Here is a 16,795-nt window from a genome sequence, read left to right as displayed (position 1 = left end):
GGAGGGAGGGAGAGAGGGATGAAACCAGAGGGGGGGTAGAGCCTCACAACATTAGCATGCTGAGAGTGTCAGCACTCTCCTCTTTTTCTCTCCCTCCATCCCCATCCCTCTTTCCATCCCTCCCTCTGTCTCTTTCTCCTCACTGGTCACTGCAATTATACCATCAAAACACTCCAGCCTGAGAGCATAATAGCTTCCCCCTGTGTGTGTGTGTGTGTGTGTGTGTGTGTGTGTGTGTGTGTGTGTGTGTGTGTGTGTGTGTGTGTATATGAGAGAGCAAACGTGTGTGTATGTGCATGTGTGTGTTATCATGAGAGATCAAAAGAAAGAGATGTGTGTGTATATTTGTGCATAATTTAGTGCCATACATGGTGCATTACGTGTGTATGTATGACATGAAGGGCAGCTGTTGGTGTGAGCGTCGACGCCAAAGCTGGATTCACCGCATGTGTGGGTGCACATGAGAGTGTGTGTGTGTGTGTGTGTGTGTGTGTGTGTGTGTGTGTGTGTGTGTGTGTGTGTGTGTGTGTGTAAGTAAGTATCTTTTGAGTCCTACCAGCTAGAAAAACTGCTTCTCCAACCTCTGACCAAACACACTCTTAAACGCATGCTAAGAGACCCACTTTACACGTGTGTGTGTGTAGCGAGTTTCTATTTACACACACATACGCTCACACACACTAATGCATGCATGCAGGCATACAGTCATGGCTTTGAGACACAAACCGTTATGACCTACATGCCCAGTGGGTCATCATTAAGCCAAATAGCACACTCTGACACCTTTGGCTGTCCACACACACACACACACACACACACACACACACACACACACACACACACACACACACACACACACACACTGTTTTTGTTTTTGTTCGCTCAACTTCCTTTATCCCTCTCCCCTTCCGCCCTATGTCTCTTTCTTTTTTCCTCTCATTCTATAACACACACACACACACACACACACACACACAATCCCCCCTCTATGAGCTTGTTATCCCTCTCTGTCCGTTTGTTTCTCTCTGTCACCTTGCCCTCAGCTATTTGAGTATACTTCTGTCGCTCTCTCGCACTCCCATCTCTCTCTCTCACACACAAACACACTCATTCTCTTTCTATCTGTCTCACTCCCGTGCTCTGCTCCAACCTGCTTCTCTCTCTGTTTCTGCCTGCCTTGACATATGTTATCTGCCTCTCAGTGTCTGTTTCACTTCAGCTCAGGTCCTGATTGTTATGTGAGAAGTATTGTCAGTGGCATTTTTAATACAACTGAATACAAATAATGAAATCCACACTTAGCATAGTGTGAAAATCATTTAGTGTGAGTCAGTGCAAAAGACTCAAATGAAGAAAACCTAAAGGACAACTCAGCCATTTTTATACATAAAGTTCAGTTTATGACTGACAGGAAGAGGTCTAATACATAGCCTGTGAAAACAGATGTGGACTTTTCTTTCATGACTCTTTAGAAGGTATGGAAAAATAACCCTGCTGATGTCAGAGCTTAACCCATACAAGGGACCTAAAATAAGAATATCTAGAATATATAATTTTTTCTGTCTCTTATGAGTTCCCAAGTTTATGGAGGTGCAGTACGGAACTATACTAAACTAACTTCTTGGTATTTTGCTCCACATTGTTTGCAAGAGGAAGACAGAACAATGCATTTTATGTATAGTTCATCAGGCCTTGCTGTCAGTTAGGAGAACAAATGAAAACAGTTGTGATACAGGGAAGGTGATCTGAAGCTCCACAAATATTATTGTGTAATGAAACATTTTTTGTACATTTTGTACGTTATACACATAATTGGGTTCTTTAAAACTATACACAGAAACCTAATATAGGGACTTAATAATGCAATTCAGGATGAATCTAAATGAAGGGAAAACCAAAACAATGAGCTAAAAGAGGATAAAATGTTCTATAGAGCTTAGGGAAACCTAATTCTTTGTAGGTCCATCACTATGAGCAACCCCTGTCACATTATGCATAGTCATCTGACCCATAGTTAATATAAAAATATTGATTAATGCAGGTTTATCTAGGTCTTTATGCCACACATACACCCTCACTTCACATTGTTGTGTTGTTTCCTCTTTATTATTGCTGTCTGTGGATATGTCAGGATTGCCTTCTCTTTACTCAACTCTTCCTATCTGCATTGCCCTCCCTCTTTCTGCTCCTTTGTATATTCCCTGCTTTTTCTATCCTCCCTTTCCCCCCTCTCACTCGGTCGATCTTTCTCCCCTCTCACTCTCTGCATGTAAGTAAATCAATGAACATACACTTTATGCCATTTATTGATCCTTTCATATCTATCTGTCCTCAACCCCCCTGTTCTTGCCCTCTCTATTTCTCGCTGTTTTTCACTCCACTCTTTCCCCCCATCCTTTTTCTCACCCCTTTGTGTCTCCCCTTTGAATTTATAATCTCTTTTCCCTCTTTTTCTTTCTGTCACTCCATTTCTTTTTCTATCTCTCGCTCTGGGATGTCCTATTTATATGGTTGGCACCTTCATGCTTCTACTGAAGTGTGCCTATGTGCGTGTATGAGAGAGAGAGGGAGAGAGAGAGAGAGTGTGTTTGATGTTGGTCTAAGTGGTTAACATAATATGAGCCCTTGGAGAGATGACGTTCCCGCACTCACTCACACACACAGACACACACACTTGCACACAATTTCAGGCTTTTTGGTAGGCTTTTCTGTGAACAATTTGTGCTTTTTAGTATTCTCCAGCTTGTGCTGCAGATCCATGTATTATCTATCAATTGCATTCTCCCACTCTGCCACTCTGTCCAAATACACACTCTCTCACACACACACACCTTTGTGGCTCGACTGTCTTCCTAGAATGACAAAAACCTGGTATTATCTTTTGTTATTTATTATTGCAGATGGAGCCATCATTTCATGACCTTGCCTTCTCTTGCCCTCCTCCCGCTGCATGTTTTTATTTATTCAGACCTCACTCACTTTCTCTTTCCTGCCCTCTCCTCCTCTCTGCATGTTTATGTTTATTCAGACACATCTCCCTCTTTTTCTCTCCCCCCTCTCTCTCCCTCTGTACCCGTGTGTCCAGCTTTTGTTACCAGCCTCGTTTCCATAACAACTGCGACCTTTCAGTCAGTGCCTAACCGTTTTTAATCAGGAGTAGAGAAAGACTGAGATGTGATGAGACAGACAGAGAGAGGGAGTAAAATTGGAGGTTACTCAGGTGATGCGTCGGATTGGTGAAAAAAAACAAATGATCCTCAAAAAGAGATAAGAAGAGAGAGAGCAACAGAACAAACTGAGGAATGAAAACTGGCCCTGCTCTTATCGTAAAACCTTGTTAACAGTTTCCAAGCAGGTTCACATGGGCAACATTCCCAGCAACAGGTAACAAAGGGCTGCTCAAGGTCAAGCGTCTTCTCAAATGTTTTCCTGGAAACAGGATGTTTCTGTTTAATCATGGGTTTTAATGAGACTTCACTAAAAACAGTATGATGCAGCTGAAAGGCCACAACAAACAGGGTAGTTTCCCTGCGTTTATTCAAAATATCGTCCATTTCCTCTCAAATTGTACTCTGCCGTAGATTGCTGTTTACCTTCATACTGCAATCATCAAGAGGGTTACTCCACCACCCTGGTTATATTTCAATGCTATAGAATCCCTAAATATCCCTAAATACTACAGACATTTTCAGGACTGTGTGTTAAAGTCATTAAAAGCTATGATTAAATTTGATGGCAGACCATTTAAACATCTTATAACAAAATATTTGATTTAAATGTGATGTGTTACCTTAATATCAATATCATTATATTATGTTAAAAAATGCATTTTCTTTTGCAGAAAATGTTAACAAACTGTACCAAACTGTAATTATCTCTTTCCATGCTCAGTTTCTGTGCTGTATCTCAAAGGAAATGCCTTTGGTAAGATAAAACTGTTAATGAATGACCACCTGACTTTCAATGGTTAATATGGGTTTTACAGGATCTGAGAATATGCTGCTAAAACTCTGCGACTGCACTATTGTAATGTAGTTTCATCAGTTTAGAGTCTGCTTGGCCTTGAGAAATGCCCCTATAAGTCTTGGTCAGGGTAGACTGTCCACATATCATGTCTGTCTATATACCTGTGGGTGTGTCTGTGGCGAACAAGTAGCCTAGCAATCTGCAACAAACTGTTGCTATCCTGAATTATCAAAAGAGGTAATTGCTTTAATTTGAAATCAGTTAGCATTACTTCACACTGTTTAAACCAGCATCTTGTGTGTGTGTGTGTGTGTGTGTGTGTGTGTGTGTGTGTGTGTGTGTGTGCGTGTGTGTGTGTGTGTGTGTGTGCGTGCGCGCACATACTTTGGGTCATGCCAACATGGGAGGGACCGGACCGTCAAGTGGACAGCTCTCGAGTCCGCCCGCCCGCCCACCGCGCGCCACTCTACACCGGGAGCAGCGCGTGAGGATGATGCCAACCAAAGATAGACGGATTGGCGAGGGAGTCAAAAAACCTGCACAGTGACACAACTAGAGAAAAGAGGAGGCAGTTGAAGGTGAGAGTGAAACTGAGAGAGTTACGGAACAAAGAACAAATAAAAAGGGAGAGGGGAAAGGGAAATAGCCGGAAACCCGCTGCTGGCTGGTTCCTCTGTGCCCGCACTGATGTCCGAGGCCCGTCCGGTGCCAGCTGAAGACAGTCGACCGAGGCTGAGCGCACAGGAGCGGCCACTGGAGTGGGAGGCTTCGGGGAGCGGACACCGCTGGAGCTCTTGCCTGTGACTGAGTGAGTTCATTTTTATAAAACTTCAAACACAACGTAATTTTTAAAATATGACACGTTTGATAAACCGTGAGGGTCCGTGTCTGCTATCTCTCCGTGTGTTTATTTTTTCTTTCATACTGCGACATTAGTCCACCGCTGCCAATTAGTCACAGGACGCAACACGGGCGCGCGCGCACACACAAACTGACAGCTCGTGCGTGAGAATGGTCAAAGCGGATTCCTCTCGCGTGGCAGAACCGGCAGATGCTGCCACGCGGAGGCTTCAAACATATATATTATTCAAAGTAACATTATTTACTTCAGCATGGATGGATTGAAGGATAGATAGATAGAAAGATAGATAGATAGATGAACAATAGCCTATAATCAAAATCATTTAAAACAAAGTTATAAAAATGCCCTGTAGATATTATACACCCAGACAAACAAATGTAACAGATCAAACTGTTGACTCTATTAAATTTATTTGCAATATTGTATATTTTAGGAACACACACACACACACACACACACACACACACACACACACACACACACACACACACACACACACACACACAGAGTCTACTTCCATTACTGACAGGTTGATTTTTATTTATTTATGTGGTACAGTTTTGCCACAAAAATACATATTTTGAATAAATGCATGCAAATAGACCTGCAAGCCCAATATTTGAGATTAGATGAGTAACTTGTTGGTCTATTTGATTTTTTTCCTTTTGCCTATGTTGCTTGCATGTGCTAACAACACAAAAACCCCAGATTAATATTTACAAATATAATTTACTGACATACATTATTTGATACCAGTAAATTGTGTGTGTTTAATTCAGTGTGCGTTCCCTTTCCTGTCAGTCTTCCCAGTGACAGCCTCATCTGTCCAACAGCAGCATTCTTAAGTCTAATCTAGTGGTTAATAGCTTTCATTTTCATTGCTCAGTGTTTGTATTTTGTGCAGCTTTCCACTGGCTTTGAAAAGCTAATCTGTCCCTGATATAAGCGCATTGGCTGGCTTGCCATCTGGGTTGTATTATAGTAGAGAGGAGAGGGCATTTGAATAATTGATATTTAGCTATTTATAGGAGGATTATTCTCTTCATGTTGCACCATGGGACCTATGCACTGGTCTATCTATCTATCTATCTATCTATCTATCTATCTATCTATCTATCTATCTATCTATCTATCTATCTATTCATCTTATACATTTTAATGGCCACCAGTGATAATCATGTCTCAATTGGCCTGACATTTTAAATAGTTTTTGTGTTTGTGTGTGTCTACCTACTGTACCTCTCTCAGTCTGTCCTTACATCTGTCCATTTATCATCCGTTCCATCTTTCTGGTGGGTGAGTGGTAGTGTATCCATCTGAAGTGGATTAGGGGTGTTATCAAAGCTAAGTAGGACTACTGTTAACACACACACTCTCGTATATGCACAAACACACAGACAGATACATACATGCTGCTCTCACTCTATTTCCCTCCCCAAGGACCATTGACCATTGTTAGCCCACTCTCAAGCCTCTTTTGCTTTTGTGTGAATGTGTATGTGTGGTGTGCGGGAGTGTGTGTTTGATGGTAAACACTCTGATCAAACAGTGCTTAACAAGCTGCCTGAACTGATAACACAGAGAGGAGAGGAAAGAGAGGATGAGAGAGGGATAGAGAGGAAGGAAAAGGGGAAAGGGGTGTCCAGAGGGAAAGGAGGTTACATACTGACAAAAAGGGAATGGGGATGTCTGTTTTTGATCTTGATTAAATAGTGAGATGTACTGTTATTCATAAGCTTAGTGTTCACTCTTCTCCATTTTACAAGCTTTTCCAGGTATTGTAGGGAAGCCATGCAGAATTATACACCGTCAGTGTTTTAATGACCCGAATATTCCAGTAAAACCTAAAGAAAACAATGTTGTAGCAAAACTGTTCTGTGATTTTTACCTCTCTTTTCTGCTAGGTGCCAAGATCCACATTACCTCCCTTAGTTACCTCCCTCCATTTTGTTACATGTATTTTCATGACGATGGTGCTTTCTTAGACGGTCACACTGTTGAGAGAAACAGGAAAGCTAGCGTAAAGAGAGGAGGTTGATATGTGACAAAGATCATGAGCCAGATGTTAACCTACTGCACCACCACCACATAGCCTGTTCCCCAGTCTGTTGACCTGCATTGACACGTTCTTTGTTGAGTCTCAGCACGCTGTTTCTTCCTATTACACGTTTGAAGGCCATGGAGGAGAATATCAACCCTCTGAACAAATGTTAAGACCACAGAGGAATTCATGTTTCTTGGCTTAACTTACACTCTCACAATATATGCTTATATTTTTCAGCTCTATGCCAGGACATTTCAGCTCATTCTAATTACTATTAAAGTGAAAGTGGCTGCGACCTTTGACAGAACAGTGACCTGTTTTGCTGTCCAGGTAAGTTGAAGTCATGTGCCTGTTATATTAATACAGAATCATTATATGGCATCATTTATATTTGACAGCACCAAAAATGACATTGAAAAAAATCAAAAGCAGCATCTCTCAGATTCCTGTTTTCCTAGATAATCCACAGAACACACTATCAACTGTTTTAATAAGAACTAATTCTTTTGTGTGGAGTGATTCTGTTGAAAACTGTTCACAGCAAGATCTCTGGGTTATCCAGAGTAACAGGAGCAATGTTTTGTTGCTATTGCTAATGCCAATGTTGCCATTGCTTTTTTAAAATAATAATAATGGGCTACAAATTACCACAAAATAAATTCCATTCATCTCATAGACATGTGTGTCTAAATAAGTAAGATCTCCAAGTAAAACCAAACTATCTGCACGGCTAGAATGACCTAGAAATATAAATTAGAAAATATACTTATTATTTTTAATTTGGGTGAACTTACCCTTGAAGTGTCCTTGTGTCTCTCCCCTCAGTGATGGATTCACCCACAGATCTTTTCAGCGACTCTTCACCCCAGATACATACATTTGCACCCACTCTCAGCTCAACAGATCTCCCTGGAGTTCATCCCCAGCCCAGTGCAGGTCGCCCTCCTCCTGCCTTTAGGCCTCCTGGCTTTCCCCTCATTCATCACCTCCTCCAGCCAGGCGGAGCATCCAGGAGGATTGGAGGGCAACTCAACTCCAACATGAGCACACACAGGCACCTGGAAGATAGAAATTTGGAGGAAGATGGAGGAGAAAGGGATGAACAGGTGGAGCAAGGGATGGAAAGAGGAGAAGACGGAGTCCTGGAGGGAGAGGACAGCTTGTTGGAGGTTAAGAAGAGGCACAGTGATGCCGCTCTCGCAGCAGAGTGGAGTCAAGATGTCTTAAAAGTTAAGAGGATGAAGCTGGAGAGCCGACAGAGGGATGTAGAGGCTGATGGAGAAGCCGACGAGGGAGGTAGGAGGCGCGGGGGTGGGAGAGAAGGAAAGAGACGAGAGAGGGAAGAGCTGAAAGAGCAGCTGGAGGAGGCAAGAGAGAGATTGCAGGCCCTGCAGGAGAAAGTATGGAGGGCTTTTGGGGAAAAGCACATGGCAGAGGAGGAGAAGAAAAGGAGACGCAGAAATGGAAACAGAGGAGCAACAGATGGGAGAGACGGAGATGTAGGGATGATGGAGGAGGAGGACATTACAGAAGGGATGTATGATGAAGAAGATATTGATGGTGGCGAGATGGAGAAAGAATCTTTTTCCCTTCTTTCTGCTTCCCCTTTTGACAACTTCCACACCCACAAGCGGAGAGAAGAGAGGCAAAAAGAGAGAGAAGGGAGGATGGAGAGAGGAAGAGGCGGAGGATTGCACTTGGAGGGCATGATGGAGGGAGCGGGGTTGTGGTTGGATTGTGGAGGACTGGTAAGAGGAGACTGGGATGGAGGGATAGAAGATGAGGGTGAGGAAGGAGGGCAGAAGTTTGCTCAGGCACTGAAGCTGGAGCTGGGCAGTGCTGTGGCCCGGGTCATCGACCGAGTTCTTCGCCTCTACACCGAAACAACAGATTTCACTCCTTCCTCTCCTCCTGCCGCCATTTCCTTTCTCCCATCTGATGTAGGAAATGATGGAGGGAGGGACAGGGGAGTGTGGATGGGACTATTAACAAGAGGAAGAGGGGAGGAAAAGGCAAGGGGTAAGGAGGAAAAGATGGGGGGGCAGGACGGAGAAAGAGAGAAGCAGCTCCAGAAGATGAGCAATGGGAGCATCGGGCCTCCAGGACAGTCACATCGCACCGAGCCATCAGATCTCACGATGCCTTTGGCTGTTCAAAGGTCACCTGACATTAGAAAGGCCCACCCACTCCTTGGCCCACCTCTCTCTACCCACCTAAATTCCTCTCATCCAAACCTCTCCTTGCATCACCCCTCTCTACCTCGCCCTCCTCCTCTTTCTCACCCTCCCCTCTTACCCCCAGCCTCACAACCCAAAGACCCCTCCTCCTCCTCCTTCCATCCATCTTCATCCTCCTCTTCTTCTTCCTCTTCTTCCTTCCCTGCGCCTCCCCCTCCTCCTCCTCCTCCCCCACTACCACTCCCGCTGCTGCACTACTCCATGCAGCAGCTCTTCTCTCGCTCTCTTCACCACCCCCAGCTGCCCCACCTGCCCCCGTCCCGCAAAGACTATTTGAACTCCGATCCTTTCTTGGAGTTCTCGTCTCACCCGTCCTTCCCCCCGATCCCTTTGCTCGGGCACCTGGACCCCTCCCTTGCTCGTCATACTCACGGAGGCAGAGAGAGGGAGAGAGGGATGAGAGGAGATGGGGGAATGAGAGGAGGAGGAGGAATGGATGGAGGAGAGCTCTACCTGACAGCTGGAGGAATATCCTTTTGTCTTTAAGGTGGGAGGAATGAGGGGGAGAGGTGTGTGTGTTTGTGTGTGTTTAAAGAAACGTGTATCTCCTTGACTGGCCTCATGTATACACCCAGGAGGGCTTGTCTCCCTGTCATCTGAAGAAAGCCAAACTAATGTTCTTCTACACACGCTATCCCAGCTCCAACACACTCAAGACGTACTTCCCTGATGTCAAGGTGTGTGTAGCCTGTCGCCATCATGGATCAATATTCAAACATTTCATACAAAGCCATATTTTACCTTTTACTATTACAAAAGGCTATTCATGCATATAACACATTTTGTAAATCAACTAAAAAACTTGGTTTAAAAAAAGAAAAACATATGTATTTAGTGTCCATAACCAAAGCATAAAAGTACATTTTGCTAATACATCACATTAACATGGCTAACCAGCCATTTAGTCTGTTATAATACACTTTGATATTATATTTTCTTAAATGGACAATCCCTCCATAACCATTACTCTCAATAAGCAATAGACTGGAAGTGGATACAGTATTCCAGTCACTGATTGAATAGAAAATATACTGAAGGAGGATATTTTACAATTGAACAGTAAACTCTTGTGTCTGTAAATATGATAATTCAGTAAACCTTACTGGTAATTATTATAAATAATAGCAATCGGTGAAATTCTTGCAACAAAATAGACCAATCACAAGCCAAAGTGGCATTCTCATCAACAGAAAACAACTGCTGCTATATTATTGTGAAGGTTTTTTTAAAAAGCAAAACTTTCCTTTATGAAATGTTTCTCTCACTAGCAAAAATTATATTTGAATTTAAATCAGTATGTTATTGTAAATGCTAAATTCATTTGTCTAACACGCACCACCCCTCTCATGCAGTCCTTATCTGCTCACTTCTTCTCCTGCTGTTTTCCTATTCTCTGTCTAGTTTAACCGCTGTGTGACCTCCCAGATGATTAAATGGTTCAGTAACTTCAGAGAGTTCTTCTACATCCAGATGGAGCGCTTTGCACGACAGGCTGTCCGCGAGGCTCTCACTCGGTCTGTTTGGGTTGGCACTGGTTTTTGTTAAACTCATTTGCTGCAAAATTTCCATTGTTTGACTGGGTTTTGTTATAGCTAACATGTTGGTACCAAGTTTTTACATTCACAATCTTCAGTCTGATTTATGCATCAGATAATGTGCATATGTTGCGCTGCATCTTTGGTCATGAAAGAAAGAATTACAAATTGCAGAATAATTACAAAATTTTGAAGTTTCAAAGTTCTCTTGTTTTATGCAACAGTGTGTGAAGCATCATCATGGTTTACTCCCTGACAGTCATGTAGATCTGCTATAATCAAACAAGCAACTTCCAACTGGAAACAGTTCATGTTCTCCATTTTCCTCTGATGTAGTTTTCATATTCCCTTTATTTTTGAATAGTAGAGGTAGTGATAGTTGTGATTAATTAAATTATCAATCAATCAATCATTTCTGATTTAAGTTAATATGTACATTTACAGAAACTATATATCTCTTCATAGTTATTTGACCTATTTAACACTAGTACTAGTGCTTCTTCTACTATTAAAGACTTACGTACTGTATTAGATTTAAAACATAAATGTGTATGTATGTATGTCTTATTATTTCAACCCATGGGGCCGAAAACTGTCACAGTAGAAGCATTGTCCATTAGTATTGATTATAATTTATACAAATAAATGCTATTAACAACATGTATTTTGTAACATCATAATTGAAATTAGTGGGTTTGTCTAACTTTGTGTCCCAGGGATGGTGCACCTCGTCTGGGTAGAGAGAGTCAGCTGCGAGTGGGCCGTGATACAGAACTGTATCGTATACTGAACATGCACTACAATAAAAGTAACGTCTACCAGGTAAGTGAGTGTGTGTCAATAGGCAGGGTGTATATTTTCCACAGCAGTCATAGCTTTCAGCTTGCTAATTGTATGAGTGTATATAGTCCTTGAATGGGTGCTATAATACCTTATAGCACTGTCACTGCAGTGAATGCATGTTTTAATTTTTTTATGGACTGAGGACCTTGAGTCTAATTAGCTCCAAGATTTCTTTATTGGTACAATGTCTGATCAGTTTTTGTTTTGTCAAAACAGGAGCACCGCAAGGTTATGTCATCAATTTTGTATAATGTATAAAATAATATGCAAATAGAATGTACATCTCAAACTCTTAACTGCTGTTTATAATGGCATTATCCAGTGCAGGGTTAGCTTGATGTACTTGAATTTCCATGTGTGAAAAGAAAGTTGTTGTTGCATGCACCTATTAATGTTAGGATGTACACTATGTTCACATAGAGGGGCTGGGATGGCATTGAATGTAGAGAGCAGTCCTTTCACATAGTTTGTATACATACTGTTTCAAGGACATTGTTTCCCTCAGCGAGTGCAGTACATTTGAACACTGCTTGCTACAAGGTTAAGAGGTAATTGCGGATGAATTAAGTTGTGTTTCTTTCAAAAGCGGCTTGGCCCGTACGGGGATCGAACCCGCGACCTTGGCGTTATTAGCACCACGCTCTAACCAACTGAGCTAACCGGCCATATGCAATATGGGAAAGTCAGTAGAATTCGTTACAGTGAAAGTGGTGTTGCCGTGAATATGTGTGTGTATCGTCTGTGACTGCAATCATGGCAGACGTGTGGTTTGGGGAAACGGGGCGGAGGCCCTTGTCTGTGGACATTTTGTGTGGTCCGACCCGCGAGTAGTGAGTATAAAAAGTATAGTAAGTAATGAACACAACATGTTGACAGACTGGCGTGATCCCATCCAAAGAAAGTCTCTAGTTTGGGAAATAGTGCTGTTCCAGGTAACTTGTCTTAGGTGGATAACCCCTCTATAGCCAGTATCAACACTCTCAATAAGCCAGAAACTGGAGGTGGAGGAAATAGAAAATTAAGTGATTTACTGTTCCATTAACGACTATTTCTTAAAGGGTTAAATTGTTATTCTTTTCTATAAATCTCCATTTATTTCAAACACAGGCAGGAGAATAATTGAGAGATTTGTCAACGGATGGGTTGACCATAGACAGGCCTATTCATGTCAGAGGTCAGCATATACGTGTGGCATTGTCTCTAGTAAACAACACATATGTGGTAAATTGTTTTCTTTCTGTGATGAATGTGTCAGTAGTTTAATGAGCCGTGATACGTCAAAATTCCGTGGCCCGTACGGGGATCGAACCCGCGACCTTGGCGTTATTAGCACCACGCTCTAACCAACTGAGCTAACCGGCCCTGTTTTTTCCCAAGCCTTTACTGAAAACAAATTCCCGTTTGTGATAGAAACGACATCGTTTCATTTAAGTAAAATCACATACATTCATACATTATTTTCAACAGTAAATGATTTATTAATTTTCACATGTAATTTACACACATTAGGGTATTCTTCTTCTTATTCCTTCTGCTCAATTTTCTCTTGGTAAGGTCTTATTTATATTAGCAAGATGGTTTCATGTTAATAACTCACATGAAACATAATTTATTTTAACATATAAGCAAGTATGAATAAACTTGTATAGTATCTCATTGACCAGCCAGAGGGGACACAAAAGGCTGGATGGAAACAAGTCCTGGCCCAAGTCCAATAGTTGAACATAAGTTTGTACATTCTGTACTTTAGTGTATTTTATATTTCTCTATATGCACTTTGTTTTGTGTGCATTTTATTGTACTGGTATGTGCAACCCAATCTTATGCACTCACTTTTTTTTCTATCATAGACTACAATGTTGAGGTGTTTACTTTGCTTGTAGGTATAGTTGGTCCAGATTATATTAGATCTGACAGGAAACACAATTACCAAAATGTAACTCTTAGATTTTTTGCTTTTCTGTGAAGTGTACTTGTGAAGCCCATTTCAAACTTAATTCTGTAGACCTATTCTGTAAGAATATTTTATCCTTTGACACTCAGATTTCTCTCTGCAGGTCCCAGAGAGGTTTATTGAAGTGTCAGAGGTGGCTCTGAGGGAGTTTTACTCAGCCATTTGGACTGGGAGAGACAGCGACCCCTGCTGGAAGAAGGGGATTTATAAAATTATCTGTAAGCTTGATAGTCCTGTACCGGATGCCTTCAGACTGCCCGGTTGTCCTGTCGGCTGATGAGGGAACTGCTTTGATCTGGTACACGTATACAAATGCACAAAAGCATGCACAAAAACAAACTTACTGAAAGAAGGGAATAACATAGAAGCATCTTCGAACTGTACCATTTCAGACTTGTCAGCTTGACTCAGCTTGACACCTAGTATGAGGAAATGCATTTGGTTTCACAGTTTGATTATTCATAATTCCTTAATTTTGGGGGAAAAAAAAAAAGATCATGTTTTTGCTTGACATAGTGTACAAGGACAGACACATACATGCACAAATGGACTGACACACAGGGTCAATAGTAGGCTGACACACTCAGTGCGGTGATAAGAGTCTTGTGACTGCACTTATCAAAGAACGTGACCATACCATTGAATTAAAATGAACAGAACAGGAATTCCCTTTCCAAACATTCTTCACAATGCTGCGACACGGGTTTGATAAAACTGTAGCCACAGAGCTGGAATGGACAGACAGGTTTTCACAATCATGTCATAGAAATATGTATAGTCACTTGTGTGTGGTGTGTCATCATGACATGGCTCCTGTTTTTAGATGTGTTGTCCTAATTTCTGAGCTGTGCACCGCCCTCACATCATTGATTCACATGAAAACATGATATGCATTCTCTGACAGTCTCTTGTAAATTACTATGATTCGTGCAAAATAAAATTTTATGCATCCATTCAGTAATGAAACAGACTGCTGACAGCTGTTACCAAACGGGGGTGCTACACAGATGCATGTTTCAAGTACCTGAGTACATAACAAGCTTCTCAGATTGGTCCCATTTCCCTCCTCGTCACTTTCACTATTTTTTTAAGGAAATGCAGTAATGTTTGGTGCATAATCATTGATAATCTTCACCTAAAATTTAAGTGCTCTACTGTCCCTCAGGAGTGTTGATAGTTGTACATTACAGACTGGCCAGAACATCACATATGATTGCTGTTTGCTAGAAATGAACTCCTGTTGTTGCCTTGAGTCTGGGCTTCCCTGGAGTGTCTGAACTACCCCTTTCATCTGGTGTGCCCCACAGCTTTTACATTTTAGATGCACTTATTTTTCCATGGCTGTGAGGGCGCTTCCTTTGGTTTTTTTCTCCAACAACCTGAGGCTTTTAGGTTTGCATTCATGTGAAGTTTGTTTTTGTATCCATTTGACAAACCGGGTTTGAAAATCTTTAAAGAATTAATATTTCATAACGTACTGGTTAATTTGGATAATTGTAAGATTATAAAAAAATGAAGTGACCCTTGTTTAATAGGACTATCAGGTCAGTGGTTTCAGCCAGTGGATTTCTTTTGCTTGTGGATCCATCTCTCTGTTTAATATGACATTATTATAAAGCTTTTGTACATGATGGCACAATGTAATCAAATTGTAATTAAAATTCTCTCAAATGGGACAATATATTGAATTTAAAATAGTTAAATTAATGTTTTGTTGTTTCCTTGATGTACTCTTATTGTTGGAATAATTACTTATGATTTTGTATTCCTTTAATGTGATGCTTACACTAAATAGACCGGTTGCACAATTAACATATATCGACATTTGTTTCCAAAAAGGTATTGAGAAGACTTTGACTCTATCTACTGTATATCATGACTCTTTTATCTAGAAGACACATGAATTTCTGTTCATGAAAATGTTGGTTGACTGACCCAGATAAAGGCCTCCTCTGGCTTCATCACAGCTCTGTGAAAACAAGCCCATATGTAAACTATCTGTGACGTGTTTTCAAGTGCATGTTTCCTATATTTGAATTTTGTATTGTAATCTTGTATGTTTTCTCTCATTGCTTTTATCGGCCTCTCTTTTATACTGTACATACTCTATTCTTTAATGTATATCTGTGCCTCATTCAAACTTTGGTGAATTTTGACGTTTAAACTTATCAGTGAATTAAAGTGATGCCAGGCTTGTGCTTTGTGATGTCTGGATTCACACCACATACACACACACACACACACACACACACACACATAAAACACACACCATGTCTGGCGTTCAGCTCCTGGTAGCCAGCACTAATGCCATCATATGTTAAGCCTTTAATCTAACAACACTACTGCAGCAACACACACACACACATACACACATTCACACTGATACTAATACTTGGATGATGGCTTTGTAAGAGGCTCAGCCTGGGACAAAGTCTAACCACCTGAGACAGCACAAACAAACACACACACACACACACACAGTTTCTCTGGTATTGTAGCAATGTATCCAAACAACAGGAGTCTTGCAGAAAAACTTCTAACTAACTAACAAGGTAGAGAATGACTGTTTTCACTCTGGACCTGGTTAAACCTAGATGTTTGCTTTATAGTCTTAGCTTGGTATTTTTGTATTTAGCTTAGAATTAAACAGACACATAACACACACATATTAATGCAAATGTCCCTAGTTACTACTTTCCTTTTGGGATGTCAGGTCAGATTTCAGCCATTCAATATCAAATTTCATTGCTTTTTCTATTTATAAACTATGTCGAGATCTGTAAAGGCTCTGTGACACAAATTAAATTCTACAACACAAGACATATAAAGGTATCAGTAAAGTATTTAAATTAAAGCCTAACTATAGCCTGTATACAGCCTATGTAACAAATTCTCACTGGGTTTGGTATTTGGTAGCCTACATGGAACATATATCAAAATGGCATGGTCTTATGACATAAGTCACAAGGTTTGATTAAGCACTCTGGGAATGGACTACCACTTTCATCAAACACACATACACACTCACACAGTGGCCGCCCCTAATTCCAGGATGACATGCCTCTAAATCCTCAAGTAGCTCAACCTTTGACTAAGTCTGGCCACCTGATTGTCTACTGCATATTATAACTGCATTGTCTACTTTTAATACTGTTATATCAATAGTTGGTACCATATGATTATCAGAAATGTGTGTAGATAAAGCCCAAGGCTTTCAGTTTGCAGATGTGCTAAGGCCTTAGTTTAAAGATGATTGATCATCCCTTGTATCCATTCATCTTCCCTTCTTGCTGCTTCCCACAGCTTTCAGTTTATCTTTCTAGGTTATCCGATGAAACCAACTCCTGACCCGAG

The 16,795-nt window shown here is 41.2% G+C and overlaps 1 protein-coding gene and 2 non-coding genes across 3 annotated transcripts; 1 reads left to right on the top strand and 2 right to left on the bottom strand.

Moving 5' to 3' along the window:
• The first annotated feature begins 4,679 nt into the window (after window positions 1-4,679).
• On the top strand, window positions 4,680-15,635 carry prox3 (prospero homeobox 3). The gene is made up of 7 exons (XM_023404088.2): window positions 4,680-4,774; window positions 7,110-7,202; window positions 7,698-9,577; window positions 9,673-9,786; window positions 10,511-10,623; window positions 11,361-11,466; window positions 13,545-15,635. Exons 3-7 carry the CDS (start codon window positions 7,700-7,702, stop codon window positions 13,716-13,718), a joined length of 2,385 nt encoding a protein of 794 aa, XP_023259856.1. The 5' UTR covers window positions 4,680-4,774; window positions 7,110-7,202; window positions 7,698-7,699; the 3' UTR covers window positions 13,719-15,635.
• Window positions 12,079-12,152, bottom strand: trnai-aau (transfer RNA isoleucine (anticodon AAU)). Its single transcript has one exon. It is a non-coding gene; the product is annotated as a tRNA-Ile (tRNA).
• On the bottom strand, window positions 12,776-12,849 carry trnai-aau (transfer RNA isoleucine (anticodon AAU)). Its single transcript has one exon. It is a non-coding gene; the product is annotated as a tRNA-Ile (tRNA).
• Window positions 15,636-16,795: the final 1,160 nt, after the last annotated feature.

Source organism: Seriola lalandi, unplaced genomic scaffold (assembly GCF_002814215.2).
Source record: "Seriola lalandi dorsalis isolate HSWRI2012SDOR001 ecotype SW California unplaced genomic scaffold, Sedor1 jcf7180002054216, whole genome shotgun sequence".
NCBI lineage: Eukaryota > Metazoa > Chordata > Actinopteri > Carangiformes > Carangidae > Seriola > Seriola lalandi.
The sequence above is the reverse complement of the archived record's forward strand: the minus strand, read 5'-3'. Positions and strand labels throughout refer to the sequence as shown.